The 15,845-nt window shown below is 34.9% G+C and overlaps 2 protein-coding genes across 2 annotated transcripts; one reads left to right on the forward strand and one right to left on the reverse strand.

The window, feature by feature from the left end:
* On the forward strand, positions 970-10,209 carry LOC109362177 (pleiotropic drug resistance protein 3-like). Its single transcript, XM_019607791.1, is given in 24 exon segments — positions 970-1,601; positions 1,953-2,076; positions 2,228-2,313; positions 2,520-2,604; positions 2,797-2,956; positions 3,049-3,125; positions 3,196-3,249; positions 3,371-3,461; positions 3,612-3,913; positions 4,004-4,285; positions 4,386-4,802; positions 4,804-4,969; positions 5,044-5,147; positions 5,229-5,382; positions 5,469-5,603; positions 5,700-5,773; positions 5,863-6,195; positions 6,281-6,571; positions 7,330-7,413; positions 7,928-8,061; positions 8,229-8,456; positions 8,670-8,841; positions 8,936-9,190; positions 9,705-10,209. Coding segments are annotated over 24 exon segments (4,419 nt in total). The 5' UTR covers positions 970-1,257; the 3' UTR covers positions 9,972-10,209.
* LOC109362918 (pentatricopeptide repeat-containing protein At3g06430, chloroplastic) lies at positions 12,764-15,523 on the reverse strand. Its single transcript, XM_019609010.1, has 2 exons — positions 15,090-15,523; positions 12,764-14,230 (listed from the first exon to the last, which is right to left on the reverse strand). The coding sequence occupies exons 1-2, from the start codon at positions 15,447-15,449 to the stop codon at positions 13,097-13,099; spliced, it is 1,494 nt and encodes a 497-aa protein (XP_019464555.1). The 5' UTR covers positions 15,450-15,523; the 3' UTR covers positions 12,764-13,096.

The following is a 15,845-nucleotide window of genomic DNA, read 5'->3' on the forward strand; positions in this document are numbered from 1 at the left end:
TGAAAAAAATTCAAAGGGTTAGACATATGATCTAATTAGTATTGTTTTCACTCAACTCATGAAGTGAGCATAGAAAAATAGACACAATTTTTTTATATATAAATCTTTTACTAAAGAAATTGAGTAAAGAGGAAAACACTATTAAGAGATCCAGTTTGGTTAGAGATAGTGATCATGTACTCTCTTTTAATTTAATTTTGATGTGCTGAGTCATTTTTCATTATTGAAAACATAAAAATGTTACTGCTACTATAACAAATAAGAATTCTCACTTTGTAACGCCACAAGGTTAATTGTTATAGGATTTATAATATATATACTTAGTCAAAATTAAAACAAATACCTTTTCTCATAGAAATGCTTTATTATTTCTTCCTCTTTCCTAATCAACTTTATCTAAATTCCATGGCTCCATTCCATCATAGTAACAAAGCCAAAACTATGTTTGTTGGTAGCATAAATAATAATCTATCCTTTGGTAGGTAAAAGCTTAGGACAACAAACGTTGATTAAAGGTTGAAGCAAACTTTGAAAAAACAGCAAGTCTTGGTCTATTACTTGAAAACTGAACCACACAAATCTATGTTAAAAAGTAAAATATATACACTTACCTTAACTTTTTTTTATATTAAAAGATGGTCATTTGTTATTATAATGTGAATTTATAAAAAAATTAAATAGAATAATTCAACCTCCACAAGGAGTTTCTGTATTGGTCAATGAAGGAATGAGGTGAAAAGAAAATAATAGGAATGGTAAAGGCACCAAATTAAATAGCCACCAACAACTCCTATCATTGTTATTGTAGTAGATTTTTCTTGGCGTGATATAAGTAAAAAACTAATCTATTTTTTGGAATGTGTGGCTACGATTTACTACAAGTGTAATCATTCTAACTCTTTACATTTTTGTCTATCTCGGTAGATAATGAAATCTTATACGACTAGTCCTACGACAATTTTTTGGTTGTTGTAGTAGTAGATGTAACAAAACATCTTTCTACATAGCTATTAAATGAACCTTTGATAATCATTGACCAGAGTGGATTGTTTCCTCATAAAGGGTCACTGCCATTCAAGTTAAGTGCTGGCTGCTTTAGCAATCTCATTAGAAGAAGAAAAAGAACATAACAGTTTTGTGTTTAGTAGTCTTTGTCTTTTTCATTTCATGCATCCCCCCAAAACCTGTAACAATCATTGGCAAAGCTTAGAGTTGTTGTAACAGCTTCAAGCAAAGCTCTTTTCATCAATCACAATAATGGAGTTAACTCCAAAGTTAACTCCAAGAGGAAGAACACAAGGTCATGTTTTGACCTTTGATAGAGATGCTGATTCATTTGTGGATGAAGATAAGGAGCTTCAATCAAAGTGGGCTGCAATTGAGAAATTACCAACTTTCAAAAGGATTAAAACTTCTTTTGTTGATGTCAGTCATGATGATGAAGAGGGTGGAAGCACTAGTAAAGAAGGAGATGGAAAAAGGGTTGTTGATGTTACCAAACTTGGAGCTGTGGAAAAGCGTTTGTTTATTGACAAACTCATCAAACACATTGAGAATGATAACCTTCAGTTGCTGCAAAAACTCAGGGAAAGGATGGAAAGGTAATTTATACTAGACTTAATCATGCTGCAAAAGTTCATTCTGTAGAGTGGAGTTTCGATAACCCTTCTAAGTTCTAAATCTGGAATAGTATACCTTTTGACTTGTTTTCAATTTGATGGATGAAAACTTGTTCTCTAGTTTTTACTATGTTCACATTATTATTGCCTTTCAATTTTGAAACTTTAGAAACTTCACTTTTTGTTTTCCCTTTTACTCACTTTCCCACTTTGATCTTTTAGATACACACATTTTTAGAAGCTTATGTTACTCAGTTAGGTAAATGGATAGGGAAGGGTATGGGGTATAGTGGTACTTTATTTTCAAGAATTGAAAAAATGTTTGTTTTTCAGAGTCAATGTGAAGTTACCTACTGTGGAGGTTAAGTACAAGAACCTGCATGTGGAAGCAGAATGTGAGGTTGTTCAAGGAAAGCCACTACCTACTCTATGGAACTCTTTTACTAGCTCGTTTTCAGTGAGTATGCTTCCTCCATGAACCTAAACTTGCAAGTGTGATGCAAAACTGAGTAATATAAAGTTACATATGAGATACAAATAAAAGATGTATGCATAGAAATGTTGGTATCTGCTCTTGCAAAGATGGGCTAAGTTTATCACTTTAACAGGGTCTTGTGAAGACTATATCGTGTAATACACAAGGAGCCAATGCAAGCATTCTAAATGATGTTAGTGGCATCATAAAACCATCAAGGTAAGTGAAAATGTTATATGCATATAGCACTCTAGAACATGCATTTGTAGAGCCTTTCAGAATTCAGTCCCTTAAGCGCATGAATATGGTACAGTGGAAAAAATATGCATATAGCTTATATAAAACCAGATTCTACCCACATGCATTTGTGCATGAATAATTATCAAAGGAAAGTAATAAGTCATCAAAGATGGTTCTAAGTGCAGGCTTACTCTTCTTCTTGGTCCACCTGGCTGTGGGAAAACAACCTTCTTAATGGCACTGGCTGGAAAACTAGATCAATCTCTCAAGGTTAGTAAATATAGAGTGAAATTATTGGACAGAATCATTGAGTTCAAGTGACTTTTTGTCTCAATTTGTCATAATCATATAGAAAGTATGTTTAAGCATAACATAACTTAATCAAGACTATGACTAGCAGTAGCAACTGAGTTGCCCTATACAACAGACATTGTGATGTCATACTGCTTTAATTGTCTTCAGGTTTCTGGAGAAATATCTTACAATGGTTACAAACTAGATGAATTTGTTCCTCAAAAATCATCAGCTTATATAAGCCAGTATGACCTGCATGTTCCTGAGATGACAGTGAGAGAAACAATTGATTTTTCGGCACGCTGTCAGGGGGTTGGAAGTAGAGCCGGTAGGGTTTCTTAATTATTGAAGCATATGTTATCCACAAATTTGTAACACAGATAGGTATTTATATATATCCTTCCATCCTTTTTATTGTAGATGTAATGGCTGAAATCACCAGGAAAGAAAAAGAAGCAGGAATCATCCCGGACCCAGATATTGACACCTACATGAAGGTAATATTAGTAAAGATGACTTCAATGAGAAAGTAAATAATTGACAAATAAAATAACAAGACTTTTGCAGGCAATTTCAGTTGAAGGACAAAGCGAAAATCTTCAAACAGAATATGTTTTAAAGGTACATACTACTAGCTACATCCACTTCTTGCAGGGCTAAGTTAGAGTAGTAGTTATTTAGCAGCTCGCATATGATGTTTCTATTTTTTCTGACAAGTTAATACAAATTATTTACATCCTAGATTCTCGGACTGGATATGTGTGCTGACACACTGGTTGGTGATGCATTAGAAATAGGCATTTCAGGTGGACAAAAGAAAAGGTTGACTACAGGTATGTAGAAAACCAAATAATATTTTCTTTGTCATATTGTTGCAATTCAAAAAAATCAAAGCACCAAATACTCTATTTCTACTATAATAAGACCTCTGCTTAGGTTGTAAACAAACTCTTCATTTAAAAAAAATTCCGAATCATATTCAGGAGAGATGATTGTTGGTCCCATTAAAGCTCTTTTCATGGATGAAATATCGACTGGCTTGGACAGCTCCACAACCTTTCAAATAGTTACCTGCCTCCAGCAATTGGCGCATATCACAGATGCAACTGCAGTGCTTTCACTCCTTCAACCGGCTCCAGAAACCTTTGAATTATTTGATGACCTTATATTGATGGCAGAGGGGAAGATAGTATACCATGGTCCCCGCAGTCAAGCACTCCAATTTTTTAATGATTGTGGTTTCTGGTGCCCTGAAAGAAAAGGAGTAGCAGACTTTCTTCAAGAGGTAAGATAAGGAATGATTTTCACTATTGTTTAGTCCAATCCAGCCTCAGCCACTCAAGTCACACTAGTCTCAAATTTCAACTATGTACAGGTAATATCTAAGAAGGATCAAAGCCAATACTGGTACCGGATGGATATTCCATACAACTATGTTTCAGTGGATCAGTTCTCTGAGATCTTCAAAGAAAGTTATTGGGGAAGAATGTTAGACGATGAGGTCTCACAGCCATCTGATAAATCTCAATCCCATAAAAATGCTTTATCATTTAGCAAGTATTCCTTGGGAAAATGGGATTTATTTAATGCTTGTATGAGGAGGGAGATTCTTCTCATGAAGCGAAATTCATTTATATATATATTCAAAACTGTACAGGTTTGTATTAAGCTCAGCTCAGCTCAGCTATGTTATACTTAAACGCTTCAATATCAATTGTTTCAATCTTACTTGTCTCTTTCTTTCTCTTATGCTGCAGCTCACAATCACTGCAATCATAACAATGACGGTCTTCATACGCACTCAACTGGCTGTGGACATGATAAGTGCAAACTATTTATTAGGTTCGTTGTATTATACACTTGTTCGCCTCATGACTAATGGAGTTGCTGAGCTGATCATGACTATTACAAGACTTCCGGTCGTCGATAAGCAGAAAACATTCTATCTTTATCCAGCATGGGCTTATTGTCTTCCAGCTTCCATTCTAAAGATTCCATTCTCAGTTCTTGATAGTATTGTGTGGACATCAGTAACATATTATGTTATAGGCTACAGCCCTGAAGCATCAAGGCAAGCAGTTTGTAATTTTTTCAGTTCCATGCACAAAAATAGGCCACTTTTCTGTTTCTTTTATATGCTTTCCTCTGATCTTCTTTTATATTTCTTAACATGGAATTAGGTTCTTCCGGCAGTTCCTCTTGCTTGTTGTTTTGCATATGTCATCAACCTCCATGTGTCGTTGTCTTGCCTCCATTTTCAAAACTGATGTTATGGCTTCAACTGTTGGTTCATTGGTGTTAGTACTGATGTTCTTGTTTGGAGGCTTTATTCTTCCTCGACGTAAGCCATTCTATAATTTTTAGATAGGATATAATGCTATTTATAAAGTTACTCATGGAGTTCATTCATTGCAGCATCACTACCATCATGGCTGAGGTGGGGATTTTGGCTTTCTCCTATGTCATATGGGGAAATAGGAATAACACTAAATGAATTTCTGGCTCCTCGTTGGCAAAAGGTATGCACCAAGATGATTTATTTGGCTTCATGATAGGTCACAACAATATGTATATATATCTACAGCTTTTATTATTTGCAGATCCAAGAGGGAGGCATCACCATTGGAAGGAAGGTTCTAATTAATCATGGTTTAGACTTCCATGCCAACTTCTACTGGATATCAGTTGGAGCCTTACTTGGTTTCACAGTACTTTTTGATTTTGGATTTATCTTGGCATTAACTTACTTAAAACGTAAGTCCTATCTGTTATTTGCAAGGGGGGAAAATATCAGACATTTTATTTTGCTCAATTACTGATTTGATGGTAAATGTATTCAGAGCCGAAAATGTCTCGAGCTTTAGTTTCGAAAAAGAGGCTCTCTCAGCTGAGGGGAGGAGAAAAAAGCAACAATGTGGAACTAAAATCAGTTACAGTTGATATTAAGCGCACACCAAGGGGAACTCAAAGTACAGGTGAATAAAGCCACTTTATGATAAACTGTTTTAAAAATGAGTTGGTAGTTTTAAACAAAGTGTAATTCGGAATCTTTTGCATGGTTGGTCATACAGGGAAAATGGTCCTGCCCTTTGAGCCACTGACAATAGCATTCAAGGATGTCCAGTACTTTGTTGACACCCCTCCGGTAATAAGCACAACTATATAGCTTTCTTTTTATGTATATTGTTTACAAGGTTGTCAATTAATAATGTTAAACTTTGTCCTTCTGAACAGGAGATGAGAAAACACGGTTCAAATGAGAAGAAACTACAATTGCTTCGAGATATCACAGGAGCCTTTAGGCCAGGAATTCTTACTGCACTGATGGGAGTGAGTGGAGCAGGGAAGACAACTCTCATGGATGTCCTTTCAGGAAGAAAAACTGGAGGTATCATCGAGGGGGATATAAGAATTGCAGGATACCCGAAAGTGCAGAAGACATTTGAAAGAGTTTCAGGTTACTGTGAGCAGAATGACATACATTCTCCGTATATAACAGTTGAAGAATCTGTCACATACTCAGCTTGGCTGCGGTTGCCAAGGGAGATTGATTCGGTCACAAAAGGGGTATAACATCTTTATCACATGCACCATGATATGTCTCTGTCAGACACCACAAGTATTTGTAACTTTCCCTACATGTCTATTGCAGAAATTTGTGGAGGAAGTCCTTGAAACAATTGAGCTTGATGATATAAAGGACTGTTTAGTTGGGATCCCTGGCCAAAGTGGTTTATCTACCGAACAACGTAAAAGACTAACCATTGCAGTGGAGCTTGTTTCCAATCCATCAATAATCTTTATGGATGAACCAACATCAGGCTTGGATGCACGAGCAGCTGCAGTTGTTATGCGTGCAGTGAAGAATGTTGTTGGCACTGGCAGGACCACGGTTTGCACTATACATCAACCAAGCATTGACATATTTGAGACTTTTGATGAGGTATTAAAAACTGCCTTCTGTTGACAACATTCATGAAATTACAGATTTTAAAATATATAATAAGTCTCTATCTTAATATTCAAAATAATAGCACTACATGTGATATCAGAAATGAACATAGGGATATTATATCCGTTCAACATGTCAATTTTATTTATATGTAAATATACCACAAACATTTGACTTCAAATTTTGCTGTTCATGTGTTGTTTTATCCATTATATTGTTAAATTTATTGTTGGTCCATATGACCTAATTCTCTGCCCATCATAAAATCTATTTTACCAATATAACTATCAGGATCAGTGCCAATACTCTAGTAAACATTGTAGCATTTACTGCTATTGTAAGCAGTCTTCCCTGAAGGGATTATGGATCTCAATAATAGAGAAATTACTTTAACTATATCCTAGACTTATCAAATTTTACTATTTTCAAATACATTTTTTCCAAATTTCATTGAGGTGAATATTATTATTAACTATTATCCTTCATCTATAATAAGATGAAGATACTACAAAATGATTTTACAACTGAATTTTAAAACCTTACAAATTAATCGTGTTTGCGTCTCTTTGTGATTCAGTAAATATCTTGATTTCTTTCTTCTATAATTGAAAGTGAGCAGAAAGAGGGGAAAAAATAACTCCCTCTTTGTGCAAATCATCAAATAAAATGCATTCTGTTATCTTCCTTGTCCTATTGATAAATGTTAACATACAGGTGAGTAACTAAACATGAGTTTCCTTTTCATGCAGTTGATTCTAATGAAATCGGGAGGACAGATAATATACAGTGGAACGCTAGGCTATCAATCAAGCAAACTGATCGAATATTTTCAGGTATGCTTAAATCATCATCGAAGTACTTAGAATTGTAGATTCTAGAACTGGACTGACCAATGATCACCTTAGATTCTAATTTCTTATTCTCGCAGTAGTCTTATGGATGTGAGTGATTGATAAATTGGCATGTAATAAGTAACATATACCTGTATGAGGATGATAAAGGAAACATTGATGTGTATATGCATATAATGTTTGATAGATCTTCCCTTCAAAATGAGAATAGCTTTATTTATTCAAGCAGTTGGGAACAGAAGATTTGTAGATATTCCAGAAGTTCAGATTTTAGTGCATAACATATTTATGAAGTTGAAAGTGACTCAGGAAATGTATAAATACAATACATATTTTCTTTTCATAAAATGTAGTATATAAAAGTACAAATAAAAAAACTGTTCAAGACTCAATTATCAAAACTGCTCTTGGTGGAACCCATAGGCCATACCTTTGTCTCTCACTTCTTCATTTAAGTTTTTGAAATTTGTAACCAAGTGATTTCACTGTCCATCAGAGTATACCTGGAGTTCCAAAGATCAAAGACAATTATAATCCTGCAACTTGGATGTTGGAAGCTACCTCTGCATCTATAGAAGAAGAACTTCAAGTAGATTTTGCAAAAATCTATCAAGAGTCACATCTTTACCAGTGAGTAACAAGTTGACTATAATTCATTTTCAAACAAATATATCTTTACCTTTTCAGGTTTTTACATGCATAACTGGTTTCGGTTATATAACTTGTATTGTGTTCATAGCAGTCATACATTTGAAAGAGAACTGATCCTAAATTTTGAATTACTTTTCTTATTGTAGGGAAACCCTTGAATTGGTGAGAGAATTAAGTCAACCATGGCCAGGTTCAAGCGACTTACACTTTTCAACCCGATTCTCACAGAATATCTTGGGGCAGTTTATGGCATGCCTATGGAAGCAACACTTGTCCTATTGGAGAAGTCCTGAATACAACTTAACACGTTTCATATTCATGGTTGCTGCAGCAGTAATATTTGGTGCGGTATTTTGGCAGAAAGGGAATAAAATGTAAGTACTTGCATTTAATTTGCACTGAAACCAAACTAATTCATTCAACCTGGAAAGTTCATTGAATAACATACTTTATGTTACATTATGAAAACATTAGAGAATGGATATTTTACATCCTAAATTTCTTGGTGTTGGCATGACTCTAGTGCAGTGTTAAACTCAAAGTTGTTCAGATGAAAGTACTGACCTGTTTTTTTCGTATGATTAAAGAAACAACCAGCAGGATTTGTTCAATGTACTTGGATCGTTGTATATTGCTGTAATATTCCTGGGTGTAAATTACTGCTCAACAATTCTACCATACGTGTCAACCGAACGCAGTGTCTTGTACCGGGAAAAATTTGCTGGAATGTATTCTTCCATGGCCTATTCATTTGCACAGGTTTGAAGTTTCTTCAATCAAGGCTATTGGTATTTATTAGATTGGAAAACCAGTAATGTTATGAACTCAATGAGATTCTATTTTGTTGTCGTAGGTGGCTATCGAAATACCATATATCTTATTGCAATCAATTCTGTATGTGGCTATCACATATCCAATGATAGGTTTCCATTGGTCAGTTGAGAAAGTGTTTTGGTACTTCTACTCCACATTCTGTACATTTTTGTACTTCGTATATCTTGGAATGTTGATAATGTCATTGAGCATAAATCTGGATATAGCTGCTGTATTGTCAACTGCAGTCTACACCATATTCAATCTCTTTTCTGGATTCCTCATGCCAGGACCGGTACGTCTTCCGCATCTCCAAAAGTTTATCTCTGATAGTCTTCATAGCATAGCACCCTATGAGTCTGCCTGTATCTTAAGCTTAATCATTTCAGAACTAATGTTTATATCCGAAGAAAAGCATACATTGATGCAAAGACCAATGATATGATGTAGTTACATTATTTCTATTGAAGTTATTTCCCATAACATTCATCACAGAGGGAGAAGGAATGCATTAGTTTTACATATAGGCATATAAACCTTGAACAAAAAACTTTTGAGTAATCTATTTCCATAATACTATTTCCATTCCATCTATGAAGGATCATACCTACTACAATATCAACATCCAAAATCAAATAACTTTCATGTATAAATACTTTACTCTTAATACTAGCAGTCCTGCCTAATTAAGCACCAGCAACTTGGAAACTGCCCTTAAACCTTTCAACAGAATCATGCCCGAGTCTTAAATAATATCGGTAACTTAATTTACATGTCTCTGAAGAGGTGTGACATTTTTTTACATGCAGAAAATTCCTAAATGGTGGGTTTGGTGCTACTGGATCACCCCCACAGCTTGGTCACTGAATGGGCTCCTAACTTCACAATATGGAGACATGGATAAGGAAATACTCATATTTGGGGAGAAAAAACAAGTTGGTTCTTTCCTAAAAGATTACTATGGCTTCAGACATGACAGATTAAGCATTGTGGCTGTGGTGCTCATTGCTTACCCAATTATTTATGCATCTCTCTTTGCCTATTGCATAGGGAAAATGAATTTCCAAAAGAGATAGACACATGCAGATTGCTTCTTCTTCTGCAGTATGGGTGGCTACAGTTTTCATGTATATAGAAATACATGGCTATATCAATGAGCAAGACCTCTCTTATAAGATGTTTATATATTTTTGTTTTACACTTTGTTTTCTTCCTTCTATTGATTCATTTTTATAAATAAGCTAGTTATATAATGATGAAGAATATATCCAAGCTGTACAAGTTGAAAGAACAATAAAAATGAATACTGTTTTTGTTTGTATTTTCGCCCACTAAGAAAAGTGAAGAACTAGCCTAACATTGACATCTAAAGATAAATAAAAATTAAAGACATTGTGTTAGGAAAATGGAAAGGATATAATATTAGAACGTCTTCCGCATCTCCAAAAGTTTATCTCTGATAGTCTTCATAGCATAGCACCCTATGAGTCTGCCTGTATCTTAAGCTTAATCATTTCAGAACTAATGTTTATATCCGAAGAAAAGCATACATTGATGCAAAGACCAATGATATGATGTAGTTACATTATTTCTATTGAAGTTATTTCCCATAACATTCATCACAGAGGGAGAAGGAATGCATTAGTTTTACATATAGGCATATAAACCTTGAACAAAAAACTTTTGAGTAATCTATTTCCATAATACTATTTCCATTCCATCTATGAAGGATCATACCTACTACAATATCAACATCCAAAATCAAATAACTTTCATGTATAAATACTTTACTCTTAATACTAGCAGTCCTGCCTAATTAAGCACCAGCAACTTGGAAACTGCCCTTAAACCTTTCAACAGAATCATGCCCGAGTCTTAAATAATATCGGTAACTTAATTTACATGTCTCTGAAGAGGTGTGACATTTTTTTACATGCAGAAAATTCCTAAATGGTGGGTTTGGTGCTACTGGATCACCCCCACAGCTTGGTCACTGAATGGGCTCCTAACTTCACAATATGGAGACATGGATAAGGAAATACTCATATTTGGGGAGAAAAAACAAGTTGGTTCTTTCCTAAAAGATTACTATGGCTTCAGACATGACAGATTAAGCATTGTGGCTGTGGTGCTCATTGCTTACCCAATTATTTATGCATCTCTCTTTGCCTATTGCATAGGGAAAATGAATTTCCAAAAGAGATAGACACATGCAGATTGCTTCTTCTTCTGCAGTATGGGTGGCTACAGTTTTCATGTATATAGAAATACATGGCTATATCAATGAGCAAGACCTCTCTTATAAGATGTTTATATATTTTTGTTTTACACTTTGTTTTCTTCCTTCTATTGATTCATTTTTATAAATAAGCTAGTTATATAATGATGAAGAATATATCCAAGCTGTACAAGTTGAAAGAACAATAAAAATGAATACTGTTTTTGTTTGTATTTTCGCCCACTAAGAAAAGTGAAGAACTAGCCTAACATTGACATCTAAAGATAAATAAAAATTAAAGACATTGTGTTAGGAAAATGGAAAGGATATAATATTAGAAACCCATAAATTTATTGACAGTCCTGTATACATTAAGATAGCAAAGAGATTATACTCTGGCCTATTTTCATTTCTATTTGTTATCTGTCTAGCGTACCCTTTTCATTTCTATTTTCACGTTACATGATTAATAAATTTTAGTGAACCATGTCCTAGCAACATGAGCTATATGCCATCTTAAAATAAGAATAAAAGAGCTATGTGTAGACTATCTAAGAGAAATGATTACTTGTGAATTCTTCTCCTGAGTTTCTGCAACAATCCGAGATTATCGTTTTCGATGTGCTTGATAGCATTCTTGAGCTTTAAGCTTGCTGACATCTACCACCTGTTTCCCTTGAACTTACCCTCTTGTTTCCATGCTATCATCATCTACATCAAACAAAGCTGAAGTAATCCTCTCAAATGTAGGTAACTCCTTGAGTTCAGCCCATTGTGATGCCTCATCCTCATTTTTCTCAACATCTTCCACATGATTGATACTTGAAACACTGCGGAAACTCGAGGCATGGCTTCTAAATGAGGACCTTATACTCCTTGTCCTTCCTATTTCTGCCAACTCAATTCTCAGAGATTCAATCTCATCCTCACCAACCACCTCAGACATCTCAACACAATACTAAGAGCTGACATATATTTATAGAAGTGTCGTGCTTTTTTTTTACAGAAGTTAATGAGAACACTAGTGATATCAAAGCTGCATGTTGGCATAGTCCATTGCTTTTCTAACTTCATGTAGTGGAACAACAAGCTTCTGGAATGTTAAAACCAAATTGTACATAAGCAACAAGAGATTTTGGTTCGAAGTTTTCTCATCACACCAATGTGGACTGGGGCCATTTTGAGGAATATCATGGTTTTGAATTATAAAAAATTCCATAGACATAATATATGGTTTTATTATTATATATATGGTGGCCTCATTATAACCCTTGTAGAAAGATATGTGTAGGCTTGTTTGGTAGATTTCAAAGTAGAGTTTAAAAGCTATGTACCGTCAGTATAAAGTTTTTTATATTGTCAGCACATCGTCCACAATTGATTTGTATTACTTTTGTTTGAGAGTCAATGATAATTAACTTATGAATAAAGGATGATTTACTGATAGTGTAAAAAACACTTACAATGTCGGTGTATATACCTATGAAATCTTCAAAGTATATGAGGTGCTTAAAACTCATGGCGATAAGTTGACCAAAGTTAAGAATACCAATGCTTATATTCCTTACGTGTGCAGTTTTTTGTAAAATTATTATTTTGTGCTTAGTCCAAACAACCCTTGACCTCAGCCTTGGTGATGCAGATGACTTCACAGGAAAACTGGTCCATCTCAAATTAAATATGACATTAGCTCAATTTGGCAGAAGACACAAATAAGCTCTATTATCATTCCTCTAACTCTATACATAAAAAAAATACATCTGGTTAAATTCTTTACCACTAATAAAATGGATGCCAAAAATGAAACTTGACTTTACAACAGGAAAAGCAGAAGTTGCTATCATTCATCATGAAAAATAAAGCTTCATTATGCAACCTATCACTCCTTTCACGCCAAAACAAAAGTAAACATCAGCTCAGGAAAAATGAAGGAGGTAATACAGATGCAGTAGCACTCTTAAGTCTGAACTACAAGCCAAGAAATCAAGCAAGGATTTCATCCTCAGGTTCACTCACTATTTTATCATCAGTAAGCATCGTCTGCTTTTCCTGCTCCAAGTAGTATATCTTGTCATTCATACCCTCTTTTCTATATGCCTCGATCATGATCGAGTATGTTGTGTCATCTGGTTGACATTGGTTATCCTTCATACGATTGAAAACTCTCTCCATTTCCATCAAATCCTCTGCTTTTGCACATGCAGATAATACTGCATTATAAAAGGTGATATTCTCGGGTATCTCTAACTTGGCAGCCAAGCGAACGCTGCTAATTACTTTATGGAAGAGACCTGCATTTGCATAACCATTGATAAGGCAGCAGAAAGTCTTGGTGTCTGCTTTCATACCCTCGGTACGCATTTGATCAAACGTATATTCCAAGTGTTTAGCATCACCTACATCTGCAAATGCCTCAATCACATTGTTGTAAGTAGAGGTTGTCCATGGAAATTGCAACTTACGCATATACTCCATAACAGATGACATTTTGTCGTACATTCTTTTCTTCCCATAAGCACCAATCAGAACATTAAAAGTACGTGTTTCTGGCTCTATCCCGAAATTACGGAATTTTTCATACCATTTCTCCATCATATCAATCTGACCCATATTACCAAAAACACTGATGATTGTGTTCATTGTCCAAACATCAGGCTTGCATGCAGTGCTCTCCAGCATACCGGACAGCACTTTCTCCATCTCATCAAACTTCCCCGCTTTTCCATAACCATTCAAAACAATGTTCTGAGTGACAGTGTTAGGTGTGATAGATCTTCCGGCCATTTCTTCATACAACGACCCAACCAAGTCAAATTTAAAAGCATCCACACAAGATTTTATTAAGGTACTGTAAGTGAAAATATCTGGCTGGCAAAAAGGAAGGCTCTTCATCTCATCAAGAATTGAAAATGCCTCATCAATCAGATTGCTTCTGCAATATGCAGCGAGTAAGGCTGTGTATAGTTCAGGAGTAGGCTCCAAACCATCTTCAATCATTGTCATAAAAAGCTGATGGGCACGGTGGGGTTGACCAGATTTTCCAAGCAACACAATGAGTTTCATGTAGGTCCCTTCTTTGGGTTGGTACCACGATTGTTCTCTAAGCATGTCAAATATCTGCATATTTGAATCAACAAAAGCATAATTTCAATTTAGAAAAGCATCACCCCAGAAATTCTGATCGAAGACACGACAATCAAATTTTTCCCACCAAGTAAGGTCGGCTATATGGGTCAAAGAATATCGTAATGTTCTATCATAAATCATGTCCTAGACAAATCATTTACATCTAAGTCTTTATTAATAGTTTCACCCATATTTTTCTTTGTCTCACTCTATCTCTAGTGATTGGGTTACTCGCCATGTGATCTACCCTTCTTGTTGGATCTTCTATCTACAGGTCTTTTATATACATGCCGAACCACCTAATGTGATATTCTACCATCTTTTCTACAATAGGTGCTACCTCAACTTTCTCTTTGGTGCATTCATTCCTAATTCTATTGTGTCTAGTGTGATCACTTATCCAAACAATATTCTTGTTTCTTCTATTCATTCTTCTGTCGGCCTTTTACTGTTGAGCATACAATCCCATTCAACATTGCAGGAGATTTCTTATCGAAGACACAAGCCATAAACTTGATACAACTAGGGGCGTGTGATGGTAAATCAATAGTTATTTTTTAAAAAGCTACAAAGTGCTTATTTTCATAAGCTTCCCTGATAAGCTTATCAAAATAAGTTAAAAATAACTTATGACAATGCCATAAGCTACTTTCAAAAGTCCTTTCCTAAATCCAAATAAGCTCTTTCAAGAATTCCCCCACAATTAACAGTCTAGAATAAAACTCTCAATATTTATAAAGAACACACAACACTTGGCATTCAATTTGAATGTGAAATTTTTAGACACAAAAGCATTGACAATGATATAAAGATAGAGACTTTATGAAGCAAAATGAATAAATAGATTGACCTCAAGGGCTTGAAGCCATTGCTTCTTATCAACACGTTCAGATAAGGCTTCAGTGACAGTGTTGACCCAGGCCTTAGCAATGTCCTTTTTGTCCAACCTCTTCTTGATGTTCTTGATGGGAGTCCTCCTCGTACTCGGTTTTTCCGAAGTACCAGGAAATTCACCTTGCTTCCAGTGTTTCTTTTTTACAACTGAGGGCGACGAAGGAGAAGTGGATTTTGAAGGAGGATATGAAATTGCGGAACGGGTAACCCTAAAGATTGAAACTTGGGTTCTGGGGTTGGGAAATTTGAAGCATTTGTGTTTGGAGATAGGAGAGAGGATGATGGAAGAATAAAAAGAGAGAGACATGGAAGCCATTGTCCAAGGAGTAGAGTTTGTGTGTGTTAGTTCTAAATCCCAAGCATACTCCAACTCAATTCCAAATTACCATTTTCTCCTTTTCTTTCTTTGCAAATTCACACTTATAAGTATATATACTTTTAAATGTAAGTATTTAATTAAGCTAGAGTCTCTATTAAGAAAAAAGTTGTTTTTGTTTGTGTTAAAACTTGTGCTCCTTATTTAAATTTAAGCATGTTTGGCGTACTAAAAAATTTATTTTTTAAGATTATAATCTAATTTTGGTAGCTATAGCAAACATATACTTGATAATTTTAACTTTTCACTTTTCTGGTCTTTGAGTATTGACAAAGGTTCAGAATATCTTAATTACTAAAAAAATCTTAAATAAAGTATTTTATGAAATGTGAAATT

This window comes from Lupinus angustifolius, chromosome LG12 (genome assembly GCF_001865875.1).
Source record: "Lupinus angustifolius cultivar Tanjil chromosome LG12, LupAngTanjil_v1.0, whole genome shotgun sequence".
Classification (NCBI taxonomy): Eukaryota; Viridiplantae; Streptophyta; class Magnoliopsida; order Fabales; family Fabaceae; genus Lupinus; species Lupinus angustifolius.